Source organism: Lichenostomus cassidix, chromosome 5 (assembly GCF_008360975.1).
Source record: "Lichenostomus cassidix isolate B80296 chromosome 5, HeHo_3.0, whole genome shotgun sequence".
Lineage (NCBI taxonomy): Eukaryota > Metazoa > Chordata > Aves > Passeriformes > Meliphagidae > Lichenostomus > Lichenostomus cassidix.
The window spans coordinates 53,990,328-54,005,794 of NC_139486.1; the positions used below are offsets into that span (position 1 = coordinate 53,990,328).

Genomic DNA, 15,467 nt, shown 5'->3' on the forward strand with positions numbered 1-15,467 from the left:
CTATTAATCTCACTTGTTGGTGACATTTTTCTATTAATTTTGATCAGTGAATTTGCATTCCACCCTAATTTGTCTCCTGTGCAGATGGTTACTGTCCAGTTACATCTTCAAACTCTTTACCATAACTAATGAAATATATGAATATAATGAAGGTATGAGCTCCATAAAACACACAAGCCCCATTCCAAGTACACAGGTTTATCTGGTTTAAATCAGAATTCAGATTGAATGACAATAAATGTTTGAGATTTTATTTTGTGCTATATTTATACAAAATAAAAAATATTAAAACAATGCAATTTGCTTTGTGGTCGTCAGAAATAAGACAATAATAGGGGAAGACAGAGAAAAGGGTTCTAAATCTACACTTCTCCTCAAGAAATTATAAGTATTATTTACTTGTTGATTAATGTAACTGTTTTTTAGCATTTTCAGCTAACGTGCTCAGAAGTAGGATCACTTCAGTTCTCATCCTCCTCTTGCTGACAATTAGCATGACTCAGTCCACAAAGCATCAGCAGTGTCAGTGACTCAGCCATGTGACATGGGCTCTATCACTCCATCTAGGAGTGATTTAGAAAAGAGGCAAACACAAGTTTTTGTGCTGAGGGAAGACAACTCTTTCAGTCTGACAAAAATAAAACATTTCATCCAGCCACCCACAGAAGGAAGTGACTTCATGGAGCTGACCACTTAGCTGCTGCCCTGGTAGATGTGAGCCTATTCTGTTACTTCCCAGCAGGTCAGAAAAACATTTTCCTGTTTGGTTCACAGATAATTTGAAAGAACTCACACCCTGAATTTAAGGTACATTTTCCAAAAACCGTTTCATGCAAAGCTCATTTAGTCTCTGCCTCTAAGTGCAGAGAGTGCAACTCCCACTGGTAAAGTCACTGAGTAAACTCGAACCGGAGATGGGGAGCACTTCTCTCATTTCTCTGCTGAACAAAGCATTCTGCAGTGTGAGTTCTCTATCAGGTGAGGCTCAGAAAGATGCTCCAAAATCATGGCAGGTTTTATGCTGTTTCTAAGTTATACATTATATTTAGGGGATACTTTATACATGATGAGAGTAAATCTATTTTCAGCCCACAGCTATTGTTCCCAGGGAGCTGTGGTTTGAAGCTGTTCCCAGCTGTGCTGATCTCAACCACATGTCAAAAATTTCCTTGATAGCGAGTTCCAGTTTTCAAAAATCTTCATCCTCTGAATGCTTATGGGAAGTGGCCTATGGCAGTATTTTTCATTCTTTACCTTCCTTCCAGTAAATAAATCTAAGTTAATCTTCTAAATAGTGTTCCTGAATTATTTTATTTACAGAGTGAGCCCTAAGGAACATTCCCTGGACTTTCCCATGTCGTTTTTCTCAAGTGAATGTGGAGGTTCAGCTGACATTTGTTAAGTGTGGACATCTTTGCAGGGAACTCTTCAAATTATCAGCAGATACTAAATGCTGCTGACAGTTTCAAAGTGTAGTAAAATAGACAACATATTCACACCAGCAGTACCCCACCCCCAGCAAGGGGAACCAAGAACAGTGAAGAACAGTCTAAGGGTCTGCTGATAATCCAGTCTAACAAATATAATTTGTGCAGTACGTATCAATTGCAAAGCGATCTAGTTAATGAATCCTTAAATTTCTCTCTGGCAGCAATTCAGAGAGCTGGAGCTCTGTATCAGTGAGGTGATTAGAGTTATCTTCTGTATTTTTAATGAGACCTATACTAACACTGTGAGCTTACTGCAGAATCAGCATCCCAGGAATCATCTGCAGGCCATGTGCTTTCTACTAAAAGGAAGGGGAAACATGGAGCAAATCTGTATTGTTGAAATTGCTTATTGGGCATTTTACAGTGGTGTCTTGGACAGGGGGACTGCAGAGAATTCAGCAAGAATCAGAAGTTGCTTGGCCTGTGTGTCAGTTTACCTGCATTTGGGTTACACAGAGGAGCTACACAATACAGAGCAGATTAATAACAAACCAGACATCCCCTAGAGCAGGTTCTGCCCCAACTCCTTGGCTCTGAGTGGCTACTGAACAACAACCACACCAAACTGGGATTCATACCCCACAGGACAATTCACCTCACCAAAATGAAATAGCCATTGAAGCATTTACAATCTACAGCTTTTAAATTGCTGTACTTACTTAATTTATGTCATTCAGTATGCATCCTCCTCCTCTGTTTCAGGATGACTTGGTAAAGATTTCTGTACAAAATAATCTGGTTTCCAGTTTTGCTTCCAACATTCTTCAGTTTAGTATCTATTTGATGCTTTGTCAGAAGTTAGTCAGACAAGAAAGAAGTCCCAGTGTTAGAATCATTTTACCTGGAGGATCAGAAGCAATAATCACAAAGGTATTACAAACATGATGTGCATTTACAGTAGGGGAAAAAATGCTATTTTCTACAGTGTCAGCAATTCCCATCTTGCTAGTATGTACAATTTTCTAGTGAAAGGATTTGAAAAAACAAAGGACTCCCTCATCTGGCATCAATGCCCAGAGCAGCAAGTTCATAGGCCTGACCAGCTTCTCAGGGCACTAAATTCCTGAATTATCGGTCAAAAATATTAAAAGAGCTAATTACATGATTTAATGAAATAATTTTAAATAACTTGATTCTAAAAGAAATAAATTCTGAGTAAATTATAGCTTCACATAAAATCTGCTTATGAGTTGAAGCTTTATGTGGAATCTGACCACAATTTATAGTTTGGATTATTTCCTGCCCCTGGATTTGGCAAGGGCTGTTCTTGTGTAATAGCATATTAGACTAGGTCTTAAATGAATCATCAACTTCCTGTAGACACTTACAGTGTAACTCCAGCGAGTTTTGTACACGTAGCAATAAAGACACGCTTTTAAGAGCTCTGCTGTGTGCTGACCTGCATCGTCCTCAGTGCTTTGGATAGATCGGTGATCTTGGGCAGTACAATTTGTAAATACTACTGCTATGAAATAACTGATCTGCTGAATTCTGTATGAACAATTTTAAGAGCTGTTCAGTCATGGTGTAAAGGTGGAGTAATCAGACAAACGAGGCTGAAGTTAAATCTGAGTGTCCAGCTCTCCCATGAGAGCATCCTTTCCGGAAGACCCTGAGGAAGAGTTGGACATTTGTAAGCAGACATAGCTGGAAAAGGGACCGGCGGGTGTCACCGCGCCTCCCTCAGCCCACCCATCTGCCCAGCAGCTTATGCAATGTGTGCTGTTCGCAGGGTTCCAGTGTTCTCCCTGGAGAATTCTCCCCGTCACACTCAGGGCTGCCCGGGCGCCTGGAAGGCTCAGGGATCTCCTGCTGCCAGAAGACTGAACTGGGAAAAGGTGCTTCGCGGTCACATTCGGGTTGAACGCCAAGGGATCTGCGGACACTGGGACATGCCCCGCTGGCTTTTCCGCGGGATTTCAAACCTTCTTACTGACAGAAAGCGACGTGATGAAAATCCCCGGGCTGCTAGAGGAGTTTTCCCTCCTCCCGGGAAATAAGCTTTCTTATCGAGAGAGAGAAACAAACCGACAAAAAGCTAAAAGCCTGACTGGGAGAATGCAACAAAATTCCCCTTTTCCTGAAAGCATGGCACTGTTCAGAGCCAGAGCCGCCGAGGGACTCCCGCCTCCCTCTCCCTGAGGGGAGATCCCGCTCCCTTCACCCGTGGAAAGCCTTTACCGAGGGAAAGCCAGCTCGCAGACGGGTTTTATCCCGCTGGAGTGTGACCAGAGAAGGGAAAGGAAACTGGGGAAGGGTCTGGAGCACCAGTCCTGTGGGCAGCGGCTGAGGGAGCTGGGTTGTTTAGCCCGGAGGAAAGGAGTCTCGGAGGGACCTTATCGCTCTCTGCAATTCCCTGAAAGAGTCGAGCTCTCCTCCCAGGCAACCAGCGACAAGGGGACACAGCCTCTTGAACCTCCCCTCGTGTGACAGGGGAGGTTCAGGCTGAAAGTCAGGAGGAATTTCTTCACAGAAAAGGGGATTATACACTGCCCAGGGAGCTGGTGGAGTCTCCGTCCCTGGAGGTTGCTCACGGAACCACTGGAGGTGGCACTCGGTGGGCTTGGCCACGGTCTAGTTGACAAGGTGGTGTTCGGTCACAGGTTGGACTCGATGATCTCAGAGGTCTTCCCCAACGTAACTGATTCGTGAATTTGTGATTCATGTCATTTCTCTGCAGCCGGGGTCGAGGAGCCTGGCTGGGACAGGGCCGCCCCACACCGTAATTACCACAGTGAGCGTTACCGTATATACCCACACGGGTACGCCCAGAGGCGGCGTTACCGTATTTACGGGCACTAACCCGCCCTCGCCTTTCAAGGACGTGGAGCCCAACACGTGCTCCCGTATACCACAGCACAGCCGTAATGCCCCGAGAAGAGCGCATGCGCCGTGCGGCGGCGGGGGCGGGAGAGCGGCCGCGACCCGGTGGGGTGAGGAGAGGCGGAGCGGCCGGTCCCGCCTCCTCCTTCTCCTCCTCCTGCCCGCGGCTCCCGGTGCTCTCGGTCCCGCCTCCTGCTCCCCGCGGCTCCCGGTGCCGTCGAGGCCTGCCCGGGCCTTGACTCGCCGGGCCCCGGGGTGTCGCGGAGCCATGGCGCAGCGGAGGGCGGCGGAGCGCGGGCCTTGCCAGGCGGCGGCGGCGGCGGAGAGCGCCAGGCAGCAGCGGCAGCTTCTGGAAGGTGCCGGGGGCTCGGGGCGGCGGGAGCGGGGATGACCTCGCCCTCGCATCGGACGGTGCCCAGGGCGGGTGTCGGTGCCCGGCGCGGCTCTCGGTGCCTCTCGGCGCCTCAGGCACTGGCCCTGTCCCGCCCGGGCCGGGCCCTTCTGGTGCCTGTGGTGTGAGGCGGGTCCCGCCCCGCGGGGGCCGAAATGGGGCTCCGACCCCTTTCCCTTCTCCCCTGCCTGAGGGAGCACGCGTGGGTTCATATCTGTGTGTATGTGTTTGTGTTGTTCCACTACCGGCACGGCTGAAGTACAGAAAGTGGAAGTGGCAGAAAGAGCAGTGGGCTGTATTTTTCTTTTTTTACCCTGTAAGTTATTTATTTATTTATAATTTATTTTGCCCCTTGGAGAAGGTATCAGAATAACTGCAGTTACAATGCACTGGAACAGGCTGCCCAGGCAGGGTGTGGAGTCTCCCTCACTGGAGACACGCAAGAACCATGTGGACACAATCCTGTTCCATGTGCTCTGGGATGACCCTGCCTGAGCAGGGAGCTTGGACCAGATAACCCCTGTGGTCCCTTCCAGCCTGACCCTTCTGTGGTTGGAACTGCTTTGTGGATGCTGCCTTTGGCCTCGGCTGACCCAGTGTACACCTGTGGGGTCGCGCTGACCTTAAACCTAAAAAACCTCAAAGCCCATAAAATTGCCTGCTCGCCCAGCCGGCTCCGTGGGTTTCGTCATCCTGTCGCTGCATTTCACAACAGTGAGGTGTCAGCGTGACCCCCTTGAGTGTTGTGTGTTGGCATTGTAGTTGTGCCAGCGGCATCTGCGAGGGAAAACACAGCCTCGGCTCTTGGTGTGTTCTTCAGGTGACCCTGGGTGTGAAGCTGGGTGAGCCTCAAAGTGCCTGAGGAGAGACTGGCTTCATACATCTCACATACACACCCCAGTGTGGCTGCAGAGAGTACTTAGTGTTCGTTTTAGTTTTAAATTCTTAATGCATGTAGCTGCATTTGTGTTAATCAGTGTATTACATGCACGTGGTCAGTTTGATAAAAATCTAAAATACAGAAGAGGCCAGAAATGTCATTTTGTCACTTACTCTACTCCCATTGCTTTCACTACACAAGAATTTAAAGGCTAATAGGCACTTAGATAGATATATATATATCTACACGAGTGTAAAATACACACAAGTGAAAAATATGTGTAATTCCCAAGTCTAGGAATTGTGATCTTTATATCACAGGCTGGTGTGTGTGTGTTTGTGTGTGTTTATGTTTCCTTCTGATGAGTGTGTTTCACCTAGCTGGCTGTGTCTGGTAGTCTTTCATTAGAGGGGAAAAACTCCCCAAATCTCTTAATGAGCAGGTTCCAAATTTGTGTTGTACATCCTGGAAATTTAACTTCAAAATAAATCCCTAGTTAATTAGACTGGCAGAAGATTTCTGGCAAAAAGGAAAACATATGTATGGCTTACAGTGTTTAGCTCTGTTTTTTCTCTTTACAAATGTATTTATTAATTAAAGCTTAAATTATTATGGGCTATAGAAGTTGACTTTTGTGGGATCCTTGCCAGCGTAAAAACTGCAAAGTTATTTGAAAGCTTTCAGGGCATGTGAGCAATGAATGTTACTGAAAGCATTGGAGGGAAGAAGATGCCCACAGAGGGTTTACTTTAGTATTCCCTTAAAGGATAAGTTTGAAATCTGTTGTAAGGGATTGCTTTTTGGTGTTTGGTTTTGCTAGTGTTGGGGTTTCTTCCAACTTCGTTTTATGTTTAATTTCAGGAAAAGCTCTCGCAGAAGGTGGATCAGCTCGGACATCACTTCTTATTTTAGTGTCCATCTTCTTATCAGCTGCTTTCCTTATGTTCCTGGTATATAAAAATTTCCCACAACTTAGTGAGTAAGTATGTTATGGAAGATTATAGTATCAATTTATTTGCTTTTCAGTGTCAGACTGTAGAGAAGCCTGCATGGGGATATGACACATTCTTAATCTGAGGTTTCTCTTGCACAGTTGAGATCCCCTGTTTTGAGGTGTTACCCACTGGCACATTATCAGTGGTAGCTAACTGTGTTCTTAACCTTCTTCAGGTGAGAGCCAGAGTGTGCTTGGTTAGGGCTGGGTTCACTTTAAGCTTCCTTGTGCTGTGGTAAAACTGGAGGCTGTCACCAAAAGGGGAAATCCTTCTTCCTTCCTAGCTAAACTTTGCTTTCTCTCCTTTTGTTGCACCCAGTGCTTGTGTTGGGAAGGTAGGCAGGCTAACAGGTGGAGACCTGCTTGTCTGACAGCTTTCTTCTCCCTTTTAGTAGTTAATTTTCTGTCTGGTTAACTTGCTCAACAAGATCAGTTGGCTACAGCTCAGCCCCTAAGTCTGATACAAAGGAAGCAAGGGCACTCAAGTGTGCGGCCCAGTGTTGCACCACATTAAGGTGTGACATGAGATTTTGCCCTTAGAGCTTTATTTGTTTGTGAGGTGAAGTTCTGCCACTCCTGCCACTTCTTCAACTGTTATGACCCCAGCACTGAGGCAGCTGCCATTGGTTTTGGCTGAAACGTTGGCTGCTTTCACTTGCCAAGGTTTGGTTTGCATAATTATTTCTTTTTGATCAGTATTTGGTAAGAAAAAAAAATCCTAGAAAAGAAGCACATTATTGTACTGAATTAAAAAAAAAGGTTGCAAATATCTAAAATTGGGAATTTTCTAAAATAAACCACACTGTAAATATTAGGTGTTCATCTGAGAACATTATTACAACAATAATCATGGTTTGTTTGCTGAAGCTGTAATTTAGTGATGTAGCGTATCTAATTATCTCTATATTCAGTAAGTAATTGTAATACGCTGTTTGATTATATTTCCATCATTCCTGCTTTTTTTTTTTTTTCCTCCACAGGGAAGAAAGAGAATGTATAAAGGTTCCTAGAGATATGGATGATGCAAAGGCCTTGGGAAAAGTCTTATCCAAATACAAGGACACATTTTATGTTCAAGTGTTAGTGGCTTATTTTGCCACTTATGTTTTGTATCCTTTTTCTAATATAAAGGGCAGTTTTGATGTAGTCATGCTTCTCTGAAAAAAATTAATGAAAAATATGGATTGATAAGTTCTTGGTCATGGGTGAAGGTCAAGATACCTAGGAGTGTCTACACAGAGACACAAATATTTTAAAGTCTTGGAAATTTAAAAGTATTTCCACGTATATTAGGCTTGGTCTCACTTTAGTGCTATGATAACTTTTTAAATAAACTGAATTTTGAGTTAGAAATTACTGTTCATTCTAAAGGAAAACCGAGACTACTGTACTGCTCTTCCTTGCAACAGTCAAAGTGCCACATGAGGGTAAGTTATAGAATATTTGACAGTATATCTGAAGGAAAGCATTTTGAGCAGTCTTTCATCTCTGCAGTGCCCAAATTCACAAAACCAAATATCTGTTTTCTTTTAGAGAAAGATGAATCTCTGAAGTACTTTCTATCTAGGGAGACACAAAGGCTACCTGTGTTCTGTGTTAACTTCTTTTTCCTGAGTGCTGAATATATTAATTAATCATTAAACACACTCATAACTGGAACACTTAACTAAAGGTTAATAACTTAAAAGCTGTAGAAGAGGGTTTGTTTCACAGTCTTAATGCAGAAGGCTTTCGTAACTCATGAGAGTCAGCACTGAATGTGCCATTAATAATGATCCTTCAGCTCATTCTTCTAAAGGGTTTCACAAAAAGTATTTCCTAGTTCACAAATTACAGATCTATGAAGAAAATTAGAATGTTAGTTTATATATTAACAAGAAGTAGAATAAATTGGCTTTTTATTGAGCTGCTCTAGCAGCTGATGTGACGACATTTACTGTCTCAGCAGTAGACTGTGATCAGTTTCCAGGCACAGTACAGTTACCTCCGAACCTTGACACTTTCTTAGCAAAAGCTGTACTGGATGTAATCTACTCAGGAAGTTATTGGGCTTTTTCATATTTGGGTCAATTCAACTCAGGTAAAATAGTGTGCAAGGTTTTTTTGCTTTATAACTTTTCTATCCCAAGTGGGCCTAGTGAGCCTTGAGCTCAACAAGGTGTTTGCTTATGCTGTAGAAACCTAACTGTTGCCTTTTTAAAAATTTCTGACTGGAATTAGTAATCAGCTCTTGTAGTTACACCATGCCTGTTTTCTAAGGAAGTACTAGCTGCCTTCATCCATTTCGGTCTTTAATGAAACTTGTGGTTATAGGCTTGGACAGGCCTGTTAACTTTCCAGAGAGAGTATCTGAAACAGCACATCTCTAGTCATCAATGTAAAATATGAAGTATGTGTTTCCTGGAAGTCACAATAAATCCTCTGTGTCAGTTGTAGCACAGATAGAGAAAAATGCAGACAGCTTTTATTACTGACTTATTTTTTTGTATGTGTTGTGACAAATCTACATCTCTTTGTGCTTGAGATTTTTGTGCTACTCCACAAAGTTATTTCAAAGTAAAAATCTTGAGAGGCCCTTCCTTTTTCAAATTCTAATATCTTTCCTGACTGCTTATAAAATTAAGAAGTGTGTAGTTTTTTAAAATGTGTTTGCCCTTAACTAAGATGCATCCAGCTTGCAAACATTTGCTATTCCTGGGTCTATATTTCTCAGTATCCTGTCAGGGTTTCTTTATCCCTTTCCACTGGCCTTATTTCTTGTTTGTTTGGTAAGTATGGATAGTAGTTTGTGAGGGCATATATTTCTATCTATTTGGAATACAACCAGACATCTGAGCAGCTTCCTGTTGGAAATGATGGGAGTCTGAGTGAAACTGGGGGTATATTCTGGTTTCTGATGAACAGTTCTTACTCAGCTCTGCTGCAAGAATGGTGTTACCCACAAAATTCACTGTAGCATTGGGTTATGATCCAAAACACTGAGCTGTTTCTCTGGATTTTCTTAATAATGAAGACATTCAAGTGTGAATCAGCCAGTCTCTTTTACTCTAAATTTGTTTAGCATCTGCCAGAACCCAGTTGCAATTTCACAACACAATTACTGTGGCTTTATTATCACACTGCAAAATACATCTGGTTTTTAACTGGCTTAAATATGCAAGAAGCTTAGTTTAAGGTTTGGAATGTATGTTATCAACAAGCTTTAAAATGTCCTGGGCAAAAGATGCAATCATAATGAGCCTGAGTATTAAGGAGGTAGGGAGGACCCTCTTGTTCAGTTTTCATGTTCGAATTTCTTTAATGGCACTGTGCCCCTTATTTGCAAAGCTTTCACTGTTCAAAGTCTTAAAGCTGTAGAAGCACTCAATATTAACTGATAAGTGATCAATGTTGTCTACTTTGAGTGTTAAGATTGATCTAAATGCCTTGTAAATAAACAGTCTTGGATCAACAGCTTTCTTGGGGGATGCACACATACTGCTGGAGCAGAGCTCTAGTGGAGGGCTGCATATAGACACAGGCTCTGGCCAGGCAGTGTAGTTCATAAGGACACAAGGCTGACATTAATTAGAGTTTCTGTTCATTTATTGTCTGTTTGGTTTTTTTCAGTGCTCAGGACTTGGAGCTTCATTTTGCTATATGCTTTCATACCTAGTGGGACGTCCTGTTGTGTACAGATATTTAACAGAAAAAGCAGTAAAATGGTCAGAACAGGTAAGTTTTCTAGACATGCTGGAATTTAGGATACAAAACGTGTCATGGAATAGCAGTGGAAAACTAGGAGGTCTTGTGCTCATGTATCCAGTTAAAAAGAAGAGATTCTGAAAGTATTCCTGATTTTATGGTATTTCCCATGAGAAAGTTGTTCTTACCTAGGAAGTGTTTGCAACTGATCACCCCTCTGGTTTATTTAGTGTCAATAGGAAACCTCTCCAGTTTTAGGTACTTTCAAGTAATTGCTCTCTAAGCATCAGGACTAATGAAAGCTGGGTTTGTGTTTTTGTGTTGAAGGAACCTGTAGCTGTATGTCTGATTGAAAAACCTTAATTTGAAGATGTTGTTGTAGTTGGAGCATTTAGAAACTTTCTCTAATAGTATCTGGTAACATTAGTTTCATTGTGAGATGAACCTGAAGGTTCTACGGTGCAAAAATATAGTGTGATTTGTACTTGCCCCTATGTGTCTTTCTTTGATACTCTGAAACATTCAAACAAATTTTTATTTTTTTTGCAAGCACATACATGCTGTTCAAGATTTTTTTGAATCACATAAAAATGCTTTAAACTTGTTCCTCATTAGATAAGATATGGAGCTGTCTGGCACAATTGACCTTGTTAGATTATACAGTACTATTTTGATTCTTGACCCAAGTAAGTCTTAATATTTCAGTACAATCTTGAGGCTAGTCTGAGTAGTAAATGGTTACTATTGCCATATGTAGAACTGGACGTGTGATTTAAAATTACATGTGCAGCTCATATCTCACTGTTTCCAGGTTAATTGGACTGTATCATGCTTATCAAACTTGCATATTGAGGTTAAGCCATTTTTATGCAGCAATAATCAATATTTTAAATATTTGTCCTTCATTAAGATTTAAAAACCCACAATGCTCCTGATTTTGGTGTTACAGTTAAATCTAAATTGGGCTAAAGCTGAAAAACAGGGTTGTGACTGGGGTGAGCTGCCATGTGAGATTTCAGGTGCAATTGCAATCAGACCAGGTTTGTTTTCAACTCTTTGAGGCTTAGGCTTAGATCAGGTCTGCCTGGATAGGTTAGAATTGTGGGTGCTTTGCTATCTTTACAGCTTGGCTTGAGGTTACACTTGTTTGAAAGGGCTGATGTGCTAAAGACAGGCTGGGAGGAGAAGAGGCTTTGTTGTAGCATTAGTGTAAGGAGCTGGGCTAGACCTGAGAATTAAGACTGTTGATGAAGTTGGAGCTGTTGTTGCTCCTGGGTAAATGTTAATGCTGGCCACTATAACCTCATGGGAGACAAGTTTTGGAACTGCTGGGAGCAGCCATCTCATCAAGTTCAGAGCTGTGACCTGGGCGACTTTCCAAGTGAGGAATATAGCTGAGTTTCAAGTTTGATCACAAGTTAGGACAGAATGGATAGAGGAACAAACATCCTTGCTAGTTCCTGCAAAAGTTTTGGGCATGGGATTACAGGCTGGCTGTGTTGACTGGGCCATGGTTAGGCCATGGTTCTCCTGTCCCTAATGACTCGTTTGCTGCCTGAGTTGTCTGAGTCAGACACATCACTGCTGCTTTGCCACATACAGCTATTTCCAGACTCATTCCAGTAGTATTTAACAGGTGATTCACTGAGGACTCTTCCCCACATCAGGCATTTTTAACTCATTTTTATGTTTGCAACATGTAAATGTCTACCAAAGATAGAAAAAAACCTCCCTTTAAATCTCTGGTAGTAAACGGTTGTGTATTTTCAAAGCAGGGATTTTTTAACCAAGTTTTTGTTTGTTTGTTTTTGTTTTGGCAGGTTGAACGACACAGAGAACACCTCATTAACTACATAATATTTTTGAGAATAACACCTTTCCTTCCCAACTGGTTTATCAATATCACATCACCTGTAATCAATGTGCCATTGAAAGTGTTTTTCATTGGCACTTTCCTAGGTAAGAATTGTGGTGGTGAGCCACAGTTTGGGGTGGCCATAAGAAGGGGTCTACCCTACAGCTTTTTAAATTGGCTTATTTTTGGACATGCTTTGTAATCTGGTTGGGAAGCAGTCCTATGTTTTTCCTTTACAAATTTAAGTAAAATCCGTTTGCAAAGAGACAACTTGAAATCTGCAGAGTCTAAAGAGCAGAGATTATTAGCTTAGTCTCTTGTATTTGAGTTTGCATAAAACATACTAAGAATGGCATAAAACTAGTTCTTTTGATAAGGGTTTTTTTGTCTTTGAATTCTGCATTTACAACCCTCTTAAAAAAAAAAAAAGCTACAAGGCAACAAAATGTCAAAATTTTGGTGTTAAAATTTGGATGACTAATTATGTTTTTTTCACCCTAACAAGCTGGTTTTTCATCCTTTCCTTGCTCCAGGTGTAGCACCACCGTCTTTTGTAGCCATTAAGGCAGGAACAACGCTGTACCAGCTGACAACAGCAGGGGAAGCTGTTTCCTGGAACTCTGTTTTTGTTCTCATGATTCTAGCCATCCTCTCCATCCTACCAGCTCTCTTCCAGAAGAAACTGAAACAGAAGTTTGCATAAAGATCAAACTGGACCAGAATTTCCCATACTTCATCTCAGGATCAGCACTTCTGATATTTGTATATTTGCTTTTCTATTGGATCTCAAGCAATTAAAGGGGAGGCTTGTAATTGATAAGAATGTCTTTAAATGAACACATGGCCTTAAACTGAAGGAAATGTGTTCAGAAATGTACTGCATATAGTTTTGTAACCAAACGACCAGTGTTTTACTTTGGGAGGGTGTGTGTGTGGCTCTTGGGATGAGGGAAGTGAGAACATAGATGTAATATTTTGCTCTAGTTACATGCAGAGCAAAAGTTGTAATGTAGACGTAAACTACAGGTAACGCTTTCTAACACTTGTAGGAAAAAACCCTAAATTATTCAGCCCAACTTCTTAACATTCTGTGTAGGCTTGCATGTGATCTGGTCAGAGTGCATTTCTTACTAACAATATTTTCCTTCTTTTTTTGCCTTGGTGAGTTTCAAAATAATACAATGGTGCTCACTCAGAAACAATGGTTCTTTGCAGTCCTTTAGCTCCAATGTTATTCTCATCCTGGTTGTTTACTTCCATTTATAAGTGCTGTGTGAGATTAAATACTTGAACCTACATCTGCTTTCCTTACTGGATTAACAAAGTGTCACATCGTTCCCTCTTGGCCGTTCCCTCTAAAGTTTTATTCTGGGAGAGGATATAGGAAGGGAGGGACCAGCTTAGAATTCTTGTCTTGGCTAGCTGATGATTTTTAAGTTCTAATTTTCATTTTTTAAATGTTGATTATTTTGCCAATATTTCACTTGCATAGATTTATCCTGCCAACTTAAGAAAATGATTGTATGGTTATATAACACTTGGCATTCTCAAGTGATTTAAAAATGCTTAAGCAGTGTAATATTACCATTTCTCAAGCAATATGTAAAGAGTATAAAATTTTTCATTGCAGCTTGATTAGCTGAAAGAAATGTCAGGTACACAAACTGGTGCAGTTCATATCAAACAGCCGATCCCAAATAATGTTCAAAGCACCATGGAACAGCAGGCTCTTGTGTCGGTGTATAAAAAAATGGGAGTTGCATTGTCTGCTAAGTCAGTGACTGGCAATGGGCAATCAGCCATGACTCACCTTCAGTAGAAGTCTATGTATTCTCTCAGTAAGGTACATGATACTCCCCTTGTGCTCCCAGCTGTGGCAGTTTGTTGTGTTGTCAGTGAAACCCCATAAAATGAGGTGCTGATCAATGAGGAACTGGGGAGCACATTTGAGTTTTATCCTACTGAAACCAGTGCTGCTCATGTGGTTTAAGCTGATGCCCCTGCAGTATCTTGCTGAAAAGGGAGTTGACACATCAGCATGTGTTCCAGTTCTGGGGTTTATTTGTCTCTGTCCTTGTGTTAACTCATGATCATATCACAGGTCTTTGAGATGTAAGAAAACAGTTCATGAATGTGATAATGTGAAAGGTACTGGTACCTTTAAAAGGTTTATTAATTTTTGTAACATAATGTTAATTGACTGCTTTGTTTCATCACAGTATTACATGTAAATATATAGTAAATACTATTGATACACCATTTGTCTTTTATTTAAATCCAGGCTGCACAGTAAATGATATTTTTTACATAAGTATATAAAGGACTTTATATGAGTTCTGTTTGCAAGTTTATTGTAAGATCATTCAGCTTCAGCAATTCTTTTGTTATTTAGTATTTTCCATAAAAGTGTACTTTGGCATTTAAAACTGAACAGTGATTACTTTTATTGCTGCCATTCTAATCTCCAGAGCTCCTCTACCCAGGGGATTTATTCCATAGTAAACTTGGATGTGAATTGAGCTGTGTGAGCAAGTGTCCCCTGGACTACTGAGTGTGAAGCAGCCTACTTTTCTGCAGAGTTAACTTTTCATGCAGATGAACTCTCAGAATAAATTACCTGTTACTTACTTTCCATTGGCTTTTCTCAAAATTCATCTCAACTGCTGGTCAATAACAGAATCTGTTGTAAAATCCCTCCCATGCTGTGTAAAGCCAATGTTTTGGTGGAACCTTGCCACTAAAGAAGGAACTGTCTTTTAATCTTACTTGAATTGTGCTATCACTTGACATTTTCACTGAGTTCTGTTTCACTATAGAGATGGGATCAGGCTTTGTTACTGAAAACCTATTGTGTTTCAGCCACAAGACTGGCTTCCCATCACAATGACTAAAAGCCTTAAGACCTTAAAAAGGTTCATAATTGGGTTCTTTACTTTTTCAGAGCCTTAGCATTTTTTTTAACCCATCCCTTCTGTGTTTATCTTCAGCGGCCAGCAGTCCGAGGTGGTTTCCTATCCCATGAAGACTTCTGAGGGTTGTGAAGAGTAAGGCAGGCCTTGTGGAAAGCAAAAAAAGCACTGTGCTGTGGAGTACTATACTTAGCCTACTCTTTCCTTTAGGGAATCCAGTAAGTGATCTAAGAGATAGCCATAATATTTTGACAGGAAAAAAATAGTGGCTACCATGAAACAAACCAGGACATCAGAAAGATGTAGCTCCGCTTTTTAATTGCAAGGGATTTTGAGCTGTTAGGTAACCTGTTTATCTTGGGAATTTTTTTTGTGATACCTGCATGACATCATTACTGTCTCTTGCCATTTGGTAATAAAGCTGTTATATAAAATATGAAA

At 41.5% G+C, this 15,467-nt stretch overlaps 1 protein-coding gene across 2 annotated transcripts; it reads left to right on the forward strand.

The window, feature by feature from the left end:
• Positions 1-4,396: 4,396 nt before the first annotated feature.
• Positions 4,397-15,467, forward strand: TMEM41B (transmembrane protein 41B). 2 transcript variants are annotated; one of them, XM_085063146.1, is made up of 7 exons: positions 4,397-4,669; positions 6,446-6,563; positions 7,559-7,687; positions 9,253-9,346; positions 10,188-10,292; positions 12,083-12,221; positions 12,651-15,467. In XM_085063146.1, exons 1-7 carry the CDS (start codon positions 4,582-4,584, stop codon positions 12,818-12,820), a joined length of 843 nt encoding a protein of 280 aa, XP_084919272.1. In that variant the 5' UTR covers positions 4,397-4,581; the 3' UTR covers positions 12,821-15,467. The 2 variants fall into 2 exon arrangements, with proteins under 2 accessions (XP_084919272.1, XP_084919273.1); XM_085063147.1 differs by lacking the exon at positions 4,397-4,669 and adding an exon at positions 5,241-5,534.